General features: G+C 43.4%; 1 protein-coding gene across 2 annotated transcripts in view; it reads left to right on the top strand.

Annotated features, from left to right (window-relative positions):
* Positions 1-17,862, top strand: part of PIEZO2 (piezo type mechanosensitive ion channel component 2) — a 447,149-nt gene that overhangs the window by 367,335 nt on the left and 61,952 nt on the right. For both annotated transcript variants that reach the window (XM_055324440.1, XM_055324441.1), the window contains exons 20-29: positions 978-1,154; positions 1,436-1,561; positions 3,095-3,295; positions 3,966-4,170; positions 4,297-4,398; positions 5,514-5,679; positions 9,323-9,566; positions 11,961-12,057; positions 13,394-13,553; positions 17,412-17,501. In XM_055324440.1, coding sequence (XP_055180415.1) covers positions 978-1,154; positions 1,436-1,561; positions 3,095-3,295; positions 3,966-4,170; positions 4,297-4,398; positions 5,514-5,679; positions 9,323-9,566; positions 11,961-12,057; positions 13,394-13,553; positions 17,412-17,501 — 1,568 coding nt within the window. The remainder of the gene's footprint in view (positions 1-977; positions 1,155-1,435; positions 1,562-3,094; positions 3,296-3,965; positions 4,171-4,296; positions 4,399-5,513; positions 5,680-9,322; positions 9,567-11,960; positions 12,058-13,393; positions 13,554-17,411; positions 17,502-17,862) is intronic.

Genomic DNA, 17,862 nt, shown 5'->3' with positions numbered 1-17,862 from the left:
AATAAATTAATAAAAAAAGGGTCCATTGGTGTGGATCCCAACTGTATCTCCAGCCTCATTTACTGCTGCAGTTCACTGTGTTCAACTTTAGAATTTCCAGTGGTTTGTGGTCACCTGTCCCTTCCTTTTTTTTTAATAATAAATTTATTTTTTATTGGTGTTCAATTTGCCAACATACAGAATAACACCGAGTGCTCATCCCATCAAGTGGCCCCCTCAGTGCCCATCACCCATTCACCCCCACCATCCACCCTCCTTCCCTTCCACCACCCCTTGTTCATTTCCCAGAGTTAGGAGTCTTTATGTTCTGTCTCCCTTTCTGATATTTCCTGCACATTTCTTCTCCCTTCCCTTATATTCCCTTTCACTATTATTTATATTCCCCAAATGAATGAGAACATACACTGTTTGTCCTTCTCCGATTGACTTACTTCACTCAGCATAATACCCTCCAGTTCCATCCACGTTGAAGCAAATGGTGGGTATTTGTCGTTTCTAATGGCTGAGGAATATTCCATTGTGTACATAAACCACATCTTCTTTATCCATTCCATGCTGCTTCATGCTTTTCTGCCTATACTTGCCTTTACCTGGAATGCAGTTCTCACTTTTCTTTGCTTGGCTGACTTTATGCATCTTTCAAGGTTCAGCTCAGGTGGTATCCCTTCTGGAAAATGTTCTAGAAGCTCCAGATTGGGCCAAGGACCCCTTCTGGGTGTTCTCGCAGGAGCCTGTTCCCATGTATCACCAAGCCACTGCTACGCTACACTGACATTATCTGGTTATGTGTCTTTCTGCCATACAAGACCCCTTGCACACACATACACACACACACACACATCCCTAGGGCAGTGCCTCATACGTGCTAGAAACTCAATCAAACTTTGCCAAACTTAATAAATCAAGTAGCCACACATTTTGTGGCTATTGTGCCGTGTTATGTATTTTTGTCCCCATTTCTGATTTTATGTTTTCAGGTGTCTCTGTTCAACTATGTATTTTTGATTTCTTGGGCTTTTGCTCTACCATACGCCAAGCTACGCCGTCTGGCTTCAAGTGTCTGCACTGTCTGGACGTGTGTGATCATCGTCTGCAAAATGTTGTACCAGCTGCAAACCATTAAGCCTGAGAACTTTTCTGTTAACTGTTCCTTGGTGAGCCTCAAAGACAGGGGGATCTTCTTGACTGGTCTTTAGAGAAGTGAGGAAGATACTGGGGAACCCACACCCCCATTCTGTCTGGTCTTTCAGTCACCTCAGCCATGTTGGATATATCTCGGCCCTAGTTCTCTTTCCCTGCTGAGATCTCCCCACTGAAGTGGATCTGTCCTTCCTGGCCCCACCATGTCCCTTTGCTCAAAGTTTAAGGAGAAGAATCTGAATTCTTCCAATCTGTGCAACTATATTTTTTTAACTCCTTGTTCTCTTCTTTTCAGCCAAATGAAAACCAAACAAATATACCCATCAACCAGTTGAACAAGTCTCAACTCTATAGCGCTCCTATTGACCCAACAGAATGGGTTGGCCTGAGGAAGTCTTCCCCTCTGCTTGTCTACCTGAGGGTAAGGCCCCAATCATACTTTTCTGTGCCTCTGCACAGTTAACGCCTGAGATCCTTTGCTATGAGACCTCTGATATTTCATCTGATAATAATCTCACCTTTTTGTGTGACATTTGGAATCACCTTTGAAACAAATGATTAACATTACCATCAGTGTCACACGGTACAAATGATTGTGTAGTTTGAGATTAATTGAATAAAGTCTGACAAGTATATTCACTAGAGTATTATCTAACTACTAAAAGATTGAGGTAGATAGATAACGTGAGATGCTGAAAGATGTCCAAAATATTAACTTTTTTTTAAAAAAAGGCAGATTTTAGTGCACTATGCATAATGTGATCTCTTCTAGATGCAAAGAAAAATACTGCATAAAATACACAAATTGACTACAGTGATTATCCCTAAGAGGGGGAGGTATAGTATTATGAGAAATTTTTACTGTGTAAATTCTGTCTCTCTATAACGTTTAATAAAGGACATATGTTGAAAGGTAATATAATTTTGTTCTTCAAGCTTTTGTTTAAATTCCAGCTAGTTTAAACATTAAAGGTAAAACAATTTTTAACAACCTGTCTTTGAAAGAAACTAAGTGCTTAGAAATAAAGCATTTAGGGACACCTGGGTGGCTCAGTGGTTGAGTGTCTGCCTTCAGCTCAGTGCATGATCCTGGGGTCCCAGGATCGAGTCCTGCATTGGGCTCCCCACAGGGAGCCTGCTTCTACCTCTGCCTACGTCTCTGCCTCTCTCTGTGTCTCTCATGAGTGAATAAATAAAATCTTTAAAAAAAAGAAAGAAAGAAAGAGAAAGAAAAAGAAAGAATTTATACTCAACACCTGGAATTTTTTAATGTACTAAGTGTTCCATATTTTGTGTGTAGCTTTCTCATTTTTTTCTCCTACAACAGACATCATTTGCAACAATACAAATGCTACCCACCATCAAGAGCTGCTATAAGGATAAAACAAACTGATACCTGAAAAGAGCGATCAGAATAGTGTCAGGCACATGTGGTGCCATCAACGTTAACTATTTTCATTATTATTATTATTATGACTTTGTTATCACCAGCAGCATGTTTGTCAGTCTGCAGCTCTCTCTAGCCAGATTTCTGGGATGTTGAAAGATGTTCCCCTATGGCTTAGTCTGTTTCCCAGATGGCTCTGTACTGATTTGTGCTGCTATTTGCAAACAAGGTTGGACCACCCCAAGGCAACTGGTCACTGCATCTTTTATGGTTAGTGTACTTTTCCAGAAACAGGAATGAGCATCATCAGCCTTCTGCCTAGAGCCTCTAGATCCCAGCATCCTGGAAGTTACCCTGATTGGTACCGTGCAGGCAGCTTCACCACCTTGTTACTACACCATAGGGAAAATGAACATTGAATTCAAGACTTTTATAGAGTTGGAATTTTATAAAGCATTGTTCTTTTAGACACCAAGGATGGGAGAAAAAAGATTTATTACAGGGGTTGCCTAAAATTACCAAGTGAAAACATTTCACTTCATGCATCTGTGTTTTCTTGCTTTGTAGAATAATCTCCTGATGCTGGCCATTCTGGCCTTCGAGGTTACGATTTACCGCCATCAGGAATACTATCGAGGTCGAAACAACCTCACGGCCCCTGTGTCTAAAACCATCTTTCATGACATTACAAGACTCCATCTAGATGATGGGCTTATAAATTGTGCCAAATATTTCATAAATTACTTCTTCTACAAGTTTGGTCTGGAGGTGAGTTTCCTTGCTGACATGGGTGTTTTTTTTTTTTTTTCTTTTTTTCCGTGAAAATTCCAATTGCTGTGTTTGGCCAGCTGGCCACGAGAGCTTACTTGTACGTCTCCATGCTATGATGACTGTCTCCTCAAGATCAGCAGGAGGAGATTTTCCTGAAAGGTTACTCTGGCCTGTTGAAAGTTTTCTAAGACCAAAGCCAATATTCCAGACTCTGCAGCACTGAACCTAGCCTCCCTGCATCTCTGTGGCCTTGCAGATGCTTGGATATCACTTTGTCATTTCAACTGGTTTCTCTTATGTATTACAAATCTTCTTTGTGTTTTGTGCATTCTGGAAGTCTAGCTTTGGCCAAAATGAAGTGATGCGACCTGAAATGGTTGTGGTATTTGGGACAGTAATCCTTCATGAAGAGATCATAGCTGTATTCTCTTCACAGTTCAAAGTGGTTCTTATTAACAGTGTTATAGTCAGTCATTTCCTTGGAAGTAATTTATACAATATTTCAGTCTTCACACTGAAGGACCCCCCCAAAGAGGCAAGACTCGGTGAACATGTGTGGAGAGACCTGCCCTTAGGAATGCAGGCATCTGAGCACAGGGCTGACAGGTGATACCACTTCCCTTCCCTGTAAACCCAATTTTTTTTGCCTCTTTTCATCCTTACACAGACCTGTTTCCTAATGTCAGTTAATGTAATTGGTCAGCGAATGGATTTCTATGCCATGATTCATGCCTGCTGGCTGATCGCTGTCTTATATCGACGCAGAAGAAAGGCCATTGCAGAGATCTGGCCCAAGTACTGCTGCTTCCTGGCTTGCATCATCACCTTCCAGTACTTCATCTGCATTGGCATCCCTCCGGCTCCTTGCAGAGGTGAGCAGGCCCTTCCTGAGACAAGCTGCTCTTGTCGTCAGCCCTCATGTGTCATGGACCTCTGGGACAGGGGCAGGGAAGAGGCATACATACTGACTTTGCTGTTTACCACTTCCCTCCCTGCAGATTACCCATGGAGATTCAAGGGTGCTAGCTTCAATGACAACATCATAAAGTGGCTGTACTTCCCAGACTTCATCGTGCGGCCCAACCCCGTGTTTCTTGTCTGTAAGTGTTGCAGCCATGGGGCTGCAGAGCACTGGGGTTTGGTTTTCCCTTTGGTAATCCTGCTTTGCGCATTGTGCATTAGTACCCCTGCCTCTTCCAACACACTTTGTGATCATGTAAAAGCTTGTCTTGATGCATTAATATCACAAGTTCTTAATGGCTTCTACTTGCCCTATTACATTTGCAAAATTAATAAATAAACATGGGAAATACCATATCCATTTCCATAATTTTACCTCTCAACACACACACACACACACACACACACTCCCCAACCCCCCACTACACACACACACACACCTACCTCTACTCATCCTCCTTCTAGAAGATAGACTGCAGAGGGAGGGCTTGTTTTTTGTAAAGTGGTTCTTTCAGGCTGCCACCACAGACAGATCGAAGCTAATGTTAAGACTGTGGAAGCTAGGAAGATACTACCCAAATTGCAGATGCTCTAGTGCCAGGTTATAGCCCCTGGCCCTTCCATGGGCAGGCTGATGATGCCAAGGTCAGAGCAGCCCCACCTAAAATGAGAGGGCCACCTCCAGAGGCACCATGCTGCCCCACACACTCAGGTTTAATGTAAAGTACAATGAAGCCACTTGGTGCTGGGAAGCTGCCTGCCCATAACTAGCCATGATCTCTATCTGCATTCCACCTGCCTTCATTGCCCTGTCCACTCTGGGAAGAGTCTGGTAACCAATACAATTGTGGATTGAGGGGATGAAGAAGTGTCTGCCTCTACCACAAGTAAAATGATAAAGATGGGGAAGTCTACTCAACTGGCCTCCTCAAAATTGTGATGGGAGATAAATGCAAATAAACATTATCCCATATGAAAGTCACAAGACTAGTGATTATCACCTGATACTTGTACTCACCACCATGCAGACAAAAATCTAGACTTCTGTGTCTGTGCCCCTCTCTTGCATCTTCCATGGTGGGCAAGGTGGGACAGGCCCCAAGATCAGAATCCAGGAAGAACTGTACAATAGGAGCTTTGGGAACGTGACTCAGTCAGGAGCTGGGGAGCAGCTCATCCCATATGGGGACTGTTTTGTACACTGTAGAAACCAGGATGAGGAGAAGGTCACTCAGCCATCCCTCTGTCTTGCCAGATGACTTCATGCTGCTCCTGTGTGCCTCCTTGCAAAGGCAGATCTTTGAGGACGAAAACAAGGCTGCCGTGCGGATCATGGCTGGGGACAATGTGGAGATCTGCATGAACCTTGATGCGGCCTCTTTCAGCCAGCATAACCCCGTGCCAGATTTCATTCACTGCAGGTGAGGGCGGCTGTGTGGGTCTGGAGCCACTTTGCGCATGCATTTCACTTGAAGGACGTACCTCCACTTACAGGTCTCTCTGCCATTCTTGGGAAATTGGGCAGCTAACGGTACACAACAGGCTCAGAAATGCAGACAGAGGGCTTGGTGGTCCCGAGGCTGAACTGCTGAATTACATTTCTGCTTCTGCCTTTCTCAGCATTAACCACACATTTCCCCTCAGTTTACCTCCACTTCTTCACACACAAAGTGACTAGTGCCCATGATGCTGTTCCTGGTGTGCCAGCAGAGACCCCTCTTCTGATTCGCCGTCCTTCATCTTTATCCTCTTCCTCCTCCTCTTCAGCCCCTGTCCCTCCTGATCCCCCATCCCCCTCTTCACCCCAACCCTCCTCTTCATCCCCTTCCTCTCCTCATCCCTGTCCCTCCTGATCCTCCATCCCTCCTCTTCATCCCAACCCTCCTCTTCATTCCCTGTCCCTCTCCTCATTCCTGTCCTTCTTGATCCCCCATCCCTCCTCTTCACCCCAACCCTCCTTTTCATCCCCTGTCCCTCTCCTCATCCCTGTCCCTCTTGATCCCCGTTTCTCATCCTCGTTCCGTGTCCCTCTTCCCTTCATCCATTCTTCTCCTGGTCCTCCCTATTCAGTGGGCCCTGTGGCGGGTTGGGAACCATACAGCCTGTCCCATGCTGGCACTCCTCTTGTGTGACATCTCCTAGGGCATGTGGGTTCCCCTTGCAGTACCATCTCTGTCCTCCACTGTCCTCTGCAGTCTGGTGGCAGCTGAACGTGGCAGCCTGATTGTCCCCTCAGCAGAGTTTGCATTTAAACCTGACTAAACTTGTCACTCTGTGATCCTTCCATGTTCTCTGGGTTCCCAAGTCCTCGTGCTTTCTTTCCCCTGCTTCTGCGTCATGGCGAGCACCCCCTGTCTGTGCCCTCAGCAGTCACAGTCCAGCTCTGCCCCCTGCAGTTGGGGCCAGAAGGGCTGGTGGCATTTTCTATGCCTCCTCACCCGCCCTGCACCTCTGGACTTCCGGATTGGTGCTAGTTAGCACCTGCCCTCCGGCTCCACTGCAGTGATGCGCAGCCCGGAAATCAGTCTTATTCCAGTCGGGGTGCCTCTCCTCACATGAGGTTTACTCCCCGGCTTCTGAGGCCCAGAGTATCTTGTTTGCATGGGATTGTTATTTGAAAAATCTATCCCACTCCCAGTCTCAGATAACTTAGGGCAAAGTTCACTTCTAACTTACTTTGGTGCTTGCGCCCTTCCCGAACCTTACCCGTAGCTCGTGGCCTACATGTGGCAGTGTTAATAGTGGAGTTGTTGGGTGCTTGCTATGTGCCCTGCTCCATTCCAAGTGCTTTGCATAGATGAAGCCATCTTACCCTAATGACCACCTCTGAGATATTATTTTTGCCATTTTGGAGTTGAGAAAGCTGAGTAAGGATTTGAACCCAGGCAGCCTAGCTTCAAAAGCAGCTGGGTGCTGAGGCCCTTCTGTGCCTCTCAGCAGCCTAAGAGCTCAGCGTGCACTGAACAATCAATAAGTGAATTTGCTTTAAAAAGCTAAGGTCCATAGACTAAAGATTACATTTAGGAATAATGTACCACACTAGATAACAATATAAGGTAGGGCATTCACTTTTCACCTCTTCTCTGCGATGCTAAGAAAACATATCAGTGCAGCTGATGTTTTTCCCTATCGTTAAGGGAGAAAGAGAAGTATTTTTTTTTCTTAAAGAAGTTTTTATTTGAAGACAAGATAGTGAAATCCACAAGAAATCATTAACAGTATATGTGTACGTTTTGTCCTGCATCAGACACGTTTGAATAATTCATGGCTACAGGAAATCTGGAACAAAATCAAATATTTTCTCACATCAGGTTGAGAAGTTGGAGGAAGATAAGTATTCAACTCTACAGTGTACTTGTGGAAAACCTAAAACATCAACTAGAAAACTTCTGTGCACCGCTGATTTTTAAAATTTGAATTATTTCAAACTTTTAGTTCTATTTTCCAATGAGAACTGCCAGAGAAGTGCGCCTTGGGAGTAACGTGCCACAGCATAATCATGAGCAGGAAGTTAGTGACCACATTGTCGTGGGAGGCACGGCAACCCCCACACCCTCTGCAGGCACATGCTCCTCTGCAGCTCTGCAAAGCATCACTGTGTATCGCCAGGGCTCATTCATCTGCTTAGGGGCCCTTGAGGCTCCTCTTCAGAGCACATTGGCTAGTGTTTTCCATGTGACCTTCACAAGCTGGTCTTATGATTTCTGAGCCTGGTGCTAAGGAGTGGAGGCTGGGACAGCTGGAATAGGAACTAATGACTGTGGGCAAGGAAGGGAAATCCACAGAAAGCACGTGATACACTAACACACACGTTTCTACATACACACACACTCACACTCAAAATGCCAGCACACCAAGTTGGCTGACTCCAAAGTGTGTGTGTGTGCATACGCCCAAAAGGCCTTGTAGGCATTTCTGATATTATGTCTCAAATGAATCACTGATTTCAACTGCAATGCCCCTGGGATACTGAGAAATACTGACATTTTATTCATTCTCCTTTAGCTATGAAGTCGAAGAAGGGTGAAATATATTTGAGAGGGAAATTTCATGAAAACATTTTAAAGGATTGAGTATTTTATTCCCAAAAGAGTAAAGTTAGAAAAGTTTGCTTATCTGGCAATGTACCTTTTAGGAACAGCTTTCTCTAATGATGCTGGCAGTGTAGTGCATATTTTATCAAGTCATTCTTTATTAACTCTTACAAAACAATAAGTCCTTAATCAAATAACTGACCCACAATTTGTTCTGCTGTGTTTTTCCTCTTACCTGGGAGGAGAAGCAACCAAAGCAAAACCTCCAAGATAAAGAAGCTCTAATTAAGCAAACACAGATGGGTCTTGGCCTGTGGGTACCACCTCCAGGTGACCATGCTCAGAAGCTCCGAGCAGCTGCCACTTATTGCACAGTGACTGACCTGAATGCTGTCTCATCTCACAGGGAGAAATCACTCCCCCAAATAAACATCTCAACTCCAACTCAGGGCCATCCAAAGACAGAGTGTTGGACAGAGCCTATAAGCCCCACCATGGCTGTGTGTGCTTTGTGAGAATGATTCCTCATCTGCAAAGAGGGATTTCCATCTCCAGTAAGACCTTCGATGTAACACACATTTGTTTTGTCTATCAATTTCTAGTTCATTGAAGGGAATCCATTCTTACCTGCTCTCTTGCTTCAGGAGGCATCCGTATCTTAGACTCTCCCCACCGCATGATTATTCATGCCTCCTATAGGAAGACAGGGAAGAATTTTGAGTACTCTACTACTCTAGTAGTATGCTGTTTGTGGGACACTGTTTGTGGGAAATTTGGCCCAAAAAGATATTGGTAAGTGTTTTCACAACTTGTTTACTCATCTCTTACTAGCTGGGTGAGGATTTCCTATAGATGAGGCAGTGTTAAATGAAAGATGAACACAGAGCTCACAGTATGACTTGCAAAGTGCTTCCATATTGAGTCAAATGGATAGTATGAACTTGTTCCCTCATTACACAGAATCTCCTGCCTTAATTTTTTGTTTATTTGTGTGTATGATCATTCTCTGATGGTTTGGTTTGTTTTCCAGATCATACTTAGACATGTCCAAAGTGATCATCTTCAGCTACCTCTTCTGGTTTGTCCTCACGATCATCTTCATTACTGGGACAACCAGGATCAGCATCTTTTGCATGGGTTACTTGGTGGCCTGCTTCTATTTCCTGCTCTTTGGGGGTGATTTGCTGCTGAAACCCATCAAGAGCATCCTGCGCTACTGGGACTGGTTGATTGCATACAACGTTTTTGTGATTACGATGAAAAACATACTGTCAGTAAGTGCCTCCCACTGTATAACACATTTGTGGTTTTAGCACAAGGGTAAACAATCCACTCAGTGGTTATTAAAAGCCCAATTGCCCATCACACTCCTCTCTTAAAAGCCCCAAATAAGATGATGCAAAGCCAGAATTCAAAGAAACATTTATTACTCTTGTTTTGCCATATTAAGCAGAATCCTGTTTGGAATCACTTCCCCCATCTCAAAGTCACATGACAGGAGGCTAGGTATTTGTAGGAATAAGTTCTAAAGTGTATTTTTAAGTTAAAATCCCATGTCTTCAGAGGGATAATTTGTCATTGTTCACACTTTGTGCTACAAAATGGCCCTTTTATGAGCTGAATTAGTCATTGAATCTCTTCAAAAGTGATATTGTGTTGGCTTACCTAGGAAGAATTATGGAAGTGTATATTAAAATGAGCATGGTTCTCTGCAACATTGTAGGGTGGGGAATGAGGCAGGATAGGCTGTTGAGTGCACATTTTATGTACCCATGAGATATGCTAGACACACAGGAAGACACAGCTTTGCAGTTAGCTCTGGGAACAGGTGTCCTGACTAGGGCTGAAATAAGCCAGTAGAGGTGGAGGCAAAACACACCTCCTTCTCTACAAAGTTCAGCTGCTCTGCTATTAAATATCCGTGTTCATGGGGCACCACTTTTCCCCTGACCTAGTAGGTAACTCACAAGGCCCTCTAGTCATCCCAGGATCACATAAAATCTTTTGAGCCACAAGGACACCTTTTAAGTTATTTACTATCTCAGGAAATTAAGCAACAACCTTTCATGAGCCGAAGGAGTTAATACAACTTTAACTGGCCCTAAATCAAGGTTAATCCTGTGCCTGCTATTCCCAAGTAGTGATAGTGCATTAGAGGAGCCATGAGATAATAGCTTCCTGCTTCTCACCTTCCTGGTTTCTTAAGATGAGCTCACCAGGCAAGTCTACTATGCAGGCATTTAATTTTCTTTTCGTGTGTATTGCTGTGTTTAGAGGTCTTGGAAAGCCAAGTCTATGGCACCTTGAACATATATTTGAGTCATTTATTTTGTTTTGTCTAAAATCAGTTGATAGCAGAAGTGACTCTTAATGCAGCAATTTTACCTCACTGATATTTATTTACACTTGGGGTAGTGTTGAAAGTTCTTGGACAGAGAGAACAACAGAACACCATTTCACTCAATAGCCAGTCTGAGGGTGAGGGATCTGTTGACAGAAGCTGATTCCTACAACCAATCCTGAAAAATGTATGGCTGCAAAGTCCATTTACTCACCCATTCATCCACTCAAACTACATTGCAGACTTGTTCCTCACTAGGCACTATTTTTGTCTTAAAGAACTAGATCTAGTATTGCTTTCAGGTTTTACCCTCAGAAACTCCCATTCTAAAAGGGAAGACAAAACTACTTATTAATAATTATAATATGGGCTGCTAATGCTAATTATCACAACATTTGAGGAAACCAAAACAAAAAAGGAGTGCCTCATTCCTTGCCTAGATAAGTTGGGAGCCGACTTCCAGGAGACGATGCCATTTGAACCTATCAAAGACTTGAGAAACAGATTCAAGGGTGTCCAGAGAGACAAAGGGAGGAGGAGATTCCCAACCTAGAGAACCCAAATGAAAGCATGGTCATGTAGGACAGAGATCCTCATGTGAAGAGCATGTTCCACTGGGTGCAGGGACTCAATCTGAGTAACAGCCAATTTGGGAACAAATCCTAAGTATATTCTCCTACCTCACATGTGCCCAGGAAACACACACAATTCAGCCATTATCTTTATGTATTGGCTTCAATGATTGTCTGTTTAAATTTCTTCCCCCTCAGCATGTGAACATAACATAAATCATTGTTATGAGAAAACGACATGCCAGTCAACAAAGAGTATTCCTTTGCCCGGAGAATTGACGAAAAAAGGCTCAAAATACATGCTTTTTCCTATTCTAAGAATTACACCGTGCAACTGATGTTTGTATTGATCTCCAGGCAAACAGCATAAGTTTAATTTGTCTGATCTTGTGAGAAAATAACTGTACCAAAATCAAAGTCCTGGGGGTCTTTGTTCATCCATTTGATATCAGAGTTTGACTTGTTTCTATAGGAGTGTAAGATGTTCTCTGTGAGAGGACAGGTGCTTCTACATGCTGAAATCATCACACTAAAGAATCTTCCTTTATTCATGGGTTTTATTTTCCCCCAGGAAATTATGGTACAGCTAAAGCATCAAATGTGCTACCCCATGGTGACTGAAATTTAGGTTCTACAGATACCTCCTGGAATCACTGGCATGGAGACTTTGTGAATTCTTGCACAGACTGGGATCACAAAGCATCGACTTCTTTTTCTGGGCATTGAGTCTCACAATTTGCTCATTTGTTTTTCAGATAGGAGCATGTGGATACATTGAAAAATTGGTTCAGAATAGTTGCTGGTTGATCCAAGCTTTCAGCCTGGCCTGCACAGTCAAAGGCTATAAAATGCGTAAGTATGAAAAGCAAATTTGGAAATGGAAGGACAGAGAAGCAAGGGCAGTTGTATTGTTATTTTATTATTTTATTTTATTTTATTTTATTTTATTTTATTTTATTTTATTTATTCATGAGACACACACACACAGAGAGAGAGAGAGGCAAAGACACAGGCAGAGGGAAAAGCAGGCTCCATGCTGGGAGCCTGATGTGGCACTCGATCCCGTCTCCAGGATCAGGCCCTGGGCCGAAGGCGGGAGCTAAACCGCTGAGCTACCCAGGCTGCCCTGTTCTAATTTTAAAATTGGGCCAAAGCACATAAAGAAAAGAGATAAAAGGGACAGGCTCTAGATGTAGGGTATAGGACTGTAGTACTTTATGAATCTAGTGTCCATAACATGAAGTGCCCCTACTCCAAACAATTTTGATCATCCTCTGGAAACTTACCAAACTCTGGCAGGTCTGAGGATTGTGTGTGCCCCCAGACTTCTTTGAGTTACATTAGGAAGGGTTATGGAGGGCCACAGATCTGTGTGATCGCAGCTAGAATCTTGGGTTGTCAGGGTACCTCAGACTTCAGTCCTTCTCCCTTCAGGAAGCTCAAGGAGCTTCAGACTCAGGAAAACAAGTGGGAGGCCCTTCAGGGTCTCTGTAGTAAGACTACCAGGACAGAGACAGAAGTTCCACTTCCATCCCTCTGCCTTTTGCACCAGAACGTGGGAAATACCACGCTTGGTCATCTGTGTGCCCAGAATGCAGGCAACTTGAACATGACAATCTCCCCACTGTGGCCTCCAATCCAGGCTACACTTTGCCCATGATGAAGAGTTACTGGGACTTTGTTCTGATTTAAGATAAGGTGTCTGCTCATACACCTTCTAATAGACCATACTGTGTTAACTGCTCCTCTGATTACCCCAAATCACCATTCCCAGAAGAGGTGTTTTTTTGTTTTTTGTGTTTTTTTTTTTTTTTTGTATTAGAGCATTGCCCTTTCCATTGGGCCATACAGACATTATTTCTCCATGGCCCTCGCTCAGGGAGAAAGAGATCTCTCTTTCCCTGAGAGAGAAAGAAGTAATCAGGAACAATCCCTAGCAAAGAGACCCTCCTGTGCCTTCCACTGTCAAGGTTCACTGTGGTCAGTCTTATGAATCAATGTTGATACTGGATTTGAAATGTGTATCTTTGCTTGTAAATAAATCCACCCGTAAGTGAGTCCATGCATCGGAACGTTGCTCTTATGCCTGTAGGGTTTCCCAAGCACAATCATACAGCAGAGATTATAAAATAACAGTGAAAATAGATTTTAATTTTAATTTGTTTTTTTTTCTCCTTTTCTATCCCAGCTGATGATGATTCCTCATGTAAACTACCTAGTGGTGAAGCAGGAATTATTTGGGACAGCATATGTTTCGCCTTCCTCCTGCTACAGAGAAGAGTTTTCATGAGTTACTATTTCCTACATGTTGTGGCTGATATAAAAGCTTCACAGATCTTGGCATCAAGGTAGGTCAGGCCATGGAATCAAGTGGTTTCTCTTTAAAAAAATCTGTCTGGAAGTAATGCACTGTGCTGTTGCCTGAGCTTGCTTGTAGAACCCACAAGAAATTAAGAAATTCCTTCTAGGAAAACCAGTCCAAGAAGGATTTAGCACAAGGTATTTAAAACCTAAAATAGAAGAATAATAAGAAGGTCTTTGGCACCAAGTCACACTTAGAAGGATCTGGGACGCTTGGGACGTCTAGAGCCCTCAAGGCACAGACCACTTCACTAGACATAGCTCATTCTGGCCTCAGCCAAAGCAGTAACACAGGCCAGGTTGGTCTAGAGGCTAGTCCACACTCCCCCTCTCTGACCCAGTGTTTAGAAGAATCTCCTGAAAATGGAGAAAAACACAATTATGTATTATTTTTCAGACCTTATGTTGAGAATGGGTGTGATACTCCAGGGTCATTCTAAACTCCTTCTCTATCTTTCCTTATCCTTTCCTTCCTTTCAATCTTCTTTCCCCAGTGACCTGATTTTCTTTTCTCTGGGCCACTGGTTCTATTCTGTTACAACCTTCTTCTTCTTAGATTCCATTCCTTTTCTAGCTTGTGACTCAATCATGAGGATTTAGGAGAAAAGACTGGGAAGAAAACTAGATATTACAGGGAATGCCATTGAGATGATGGGATCATAGTGCCCTAGCCTGCTCTGCCTGTCTCAGAGACACCAGCCTTGCTAGATCCCATCAGATCTGTGGTGCTAAATAATCTGATAAACATTAGCTTATCGTATGAAATTTTGGAAAAAAATCTATCATTTTGATTTGTGGTTTAGACTAACACACTTTTGTCTATACCACCAATGTTCCTAGAGAATATTCTTTTCCTTTGCCAGGATAAACAAAATGTTTATTTCAGAAGTCCATTTATATGGGAGCAATTCCTGGCCTTTGTTAACTAACTTGGAGCCCAGTACAAAGAATTTTCAGTGGGGGACCTCCATTTAATTTGAGGAGCTTTGCAGTACCCTAGGCCCTCATTATGTAGTTGAACAGTGACTTCATTTTATGTACAAGACTGACCTTAGAATTTACCATTACAATTGTTTTTCTAAAACCCAGGATATCAGTTTCATTTGAGTACAATGTCTTGTCCTTTTTTATTTCTTTTTATTTATTTTTTCTTTCTTTATTTCTCTTTTATTTCTTTTTTTCTTTCTTTTCTCTCCTGGAGTTCATTCAGGCTGTCTTGTCCTAATAGTAATTTTATTTACTCATAGAGCAGCTGGTATTTGTGCTGATAAATGTGTCTTTTTTGCCTATTTAGAAAGCATATTCCTCATGTTATGGAAACCAATGGCTTTCATTTAGAGCACAGCTCGTGCTTGCCTAAGAAAAGCCATGTCTTAATAAACACTGAATTCACAACAGAATTTCCAAAGAATGGATATCATATAGATTGATATGTTCACTGCCTACTGTATTACAAGGAGATAGCTGCTTGGGCCTTCCCTCAGAGCTTATAGGAGGGAGAGGGACATATCAACAAGCAACAAGCATGACAGTGACTAGTGTGGTGGTAGGGGACATTCAGGAAGCTGTTGGGAATTATATCAGGAGTACATAACCACCTGCCAGGGGCAAGAACCAAGGCAGCCGTCTGTTCTAAGCTGTAGCCTGAAGGATGAATACGAGTTAGTGGAGGGAGGCAGGAGACACAGCCCCAGTGAAGTCACTGGGGAAAGTTTTAATAAAGAAACCGTGAGAAGCTCAGGGTGGCCAAAACACAGAAATTTGAAGGTGAAGTTAGGGAGTGATTACAAATTAGCTGGAGAGATAGGGAGGAGTCCAATTATCAGGTACCTTGTATGCTGTGTTTATAACTTTTAAAGTAACCCCACAGACAAGAAGAAGCAAGAGAGTGCTGTGGCTATAGTTGTGTTTCAGAAGCGCACCCTGCTTGTGGTATGGAGGACAGATTGGGTAGACACAGGTGGCTGCTCTGATGATCCAGGACAGAGACAATGGCTTAGCCCAGGATAGGATGAACCAGGAAGATATTTAAGAGTAAAATTGGCACAACTGGAGAGTCAATTGGAAGTAAGGGAGGTGGAGGTAGAAAGGAAAGGAGGATAGAAGATGATATGGCTGGAATTCTAGTGGAAGCAAACAGTGGTGCCAACCTAATGTAAAGAAGCCAAGAAGCTCTAGACTGGGAGAACACTGACCACAACCAGGGGAGTTGCAGGGCTTGTGGGCTTATGAATCTAAACCCATGACGAGTCCAGCAGACAGCCAGGAGGATAGGTCTGCAGGTAGAAATAGACTTGAGTGTCATCGTGACACAGATGGATTTACAGCCGAAGAGTGGTTGGACAGCATGTGAATGAGAAGAGGACCCTGAGGAGCATCCACATTTAAGAAGTGGGCAGAGCAGACCAGGAACTCTGAACCAGAAAGGAAAAAGGAAAACTAGAAAAGCATGATGCCTGAGGAGACTGAGGTAGGCTACTTCCAAGCAGAAGTCCAACAGACAGGGCATACAAACACATGCCTGAAAACTGAATATTGACCTCAGTGACCTCAACACATGGGGACTGCAGCCCAACTCCAGTGATCTGAGGTTGAAGGGAGAAGCTTGGGGACAGTGGCTGTAGATATTCATGTGGGTACAGTGACGAAGGTTATACATAGAACACTGTGCAGTGGGGCGTGGTTTTTTTTTTCTAAGATTAGCAAGATGTGAGCCTGTTTGCATACTTCTGAGGAGGATTTGGTGGCAGCAGGAAGGCTGAAAATGCAGAAAGAGAGGAATAAAGGGCAGGATGGAGTCTCTTGGGCTGCAAGCAGTTAGGGGGGCTAGAGCCCAGGAAGTCTGCAGGTGAGAATGTCACCTCTCCCACTGTCCCTGCAGGAAATGGTGTCCATAGTATAGGTGATAGGCAGCTGAGCAAACTATTACCTCATGACTTGTGTTCTTTCCAGGAATCTGGGAGACTAGGTTACTAGGAGTAAAAAGCCTTTGACAGAATTCTAATTTGAGAAAAGTGTGAGGTTTTTAAGTAGTCACTACAGAGCAGAATTTCCTGGGCGCATGAGGGATCAGCAGATAATGTGCCCCATGACACCTTTTCTGCCCTTCTGACAACAGCCCGGCACAGGGCAGATATACCATCTACCCGCTCTAGTTCCTAACCACTTGGGATTTACCAAGCACGTGTGACCAGATGACAGTGGAACAGAATTGAAGATATTAAGAGAAGTTGATGAAATAGATCTTTGGGGACCCTAAAGTTGACTTGAAAAGTGAGAACAAACAGAAGGGAATGGAAGGACAGGAAGAAGAGAAGCAAAGAGGCAGTAATCTAAACATCCCAGTGATGGAGTTTGAACTCCAACTTTGAGTATTTCCTTAGGGAATCCCAGCTCACTCCATACCCTTTTCTGCTCATTGAGTACAAAACTAATCTTGACTCACTCCTCCTTGCCAACAGCCCCTCATGGGACAATTATAATAAGGTCAGGTGAGTAATGCTTCGCTAAGACATAAGGTTCTGTGGGACAGGTTTGAAGGGGTGCATTCTTTTTAAGGTCTTAGAAAACACAAACTGTTGTTTGTTTGTTTGTTTGTTTGTTTGTTTGTTTTACTGATCTCCTGTGGTTGTGAGCAGCCCACTCCCTGCCAGGAGAAGCTGTGATGTGTTCATCCACCAGGAAGGAGCTTCTACACAGGGCTTGGGACTCCCCATCCTAGCCAAGAGGCTCTAGTTAATAGCCCCCAAAGAAATGTTTTCTGAGCCTTGATAATCATTTTCAGCGAAAGGTAAGTAACAATGATAGAAATACTAATATGTTGTCTATTTCCATTTTTTCTCTAGAGGGGCTGAACTTTTCCAGGCCACAATTGTAAAGGCTGTAAAGGCAAGAATTGAGGAAGAGAAAAAGTCAATGGATCAGCTAAAAAGGCAGTAAGGAGGCTTGATCTTATCTCCTTCTCCTTTCCTTTTAATTGTGGTTTGTCAGTTCTCATTCAGCTGGCTCTCGTGTCCCATTAGCCTGAAAAACCCATTGGTGTTAACATTTACAACTTCCGGGTATGTGCTCTGTGTCAGGGCAGTGGCCTATGCCCACTGGACTGAACGTGGAAGTAGTTTACTTATTTTTTTAAATAAATGAGAGACACAGGCAGAGGGAGAAGCAGGCTCCATTCAGGCAGCCTGATGTGGGACTCCATCCTGGGACTCCAGGATCACACCTTGGGCCAAAGGCAGGCACTTAACCGCTGAGCCAGCCAGGCGCCATGTGGAAGTAATTTAAAAGAAAGAGAGC

This window comes from Nyctereutes procyonoides, unplaced genomic scaffold (genome assembly GCF_905146905.1).
Source record: "Nyctereutes procyonoides isolate TBG_1078 unplaced genomic scaffold, NYPRO_anot_genome, whole genome shotgun sequence".
NCBI lineage: Eukaryota > Metazoa > Chordata > Mammalia > Carnivora > Canidae > Nyctereutes > Nyctereutes procyonoides.
This window is presented reverse-complemented; position numbering and strand designations above follow the sequence as displayed.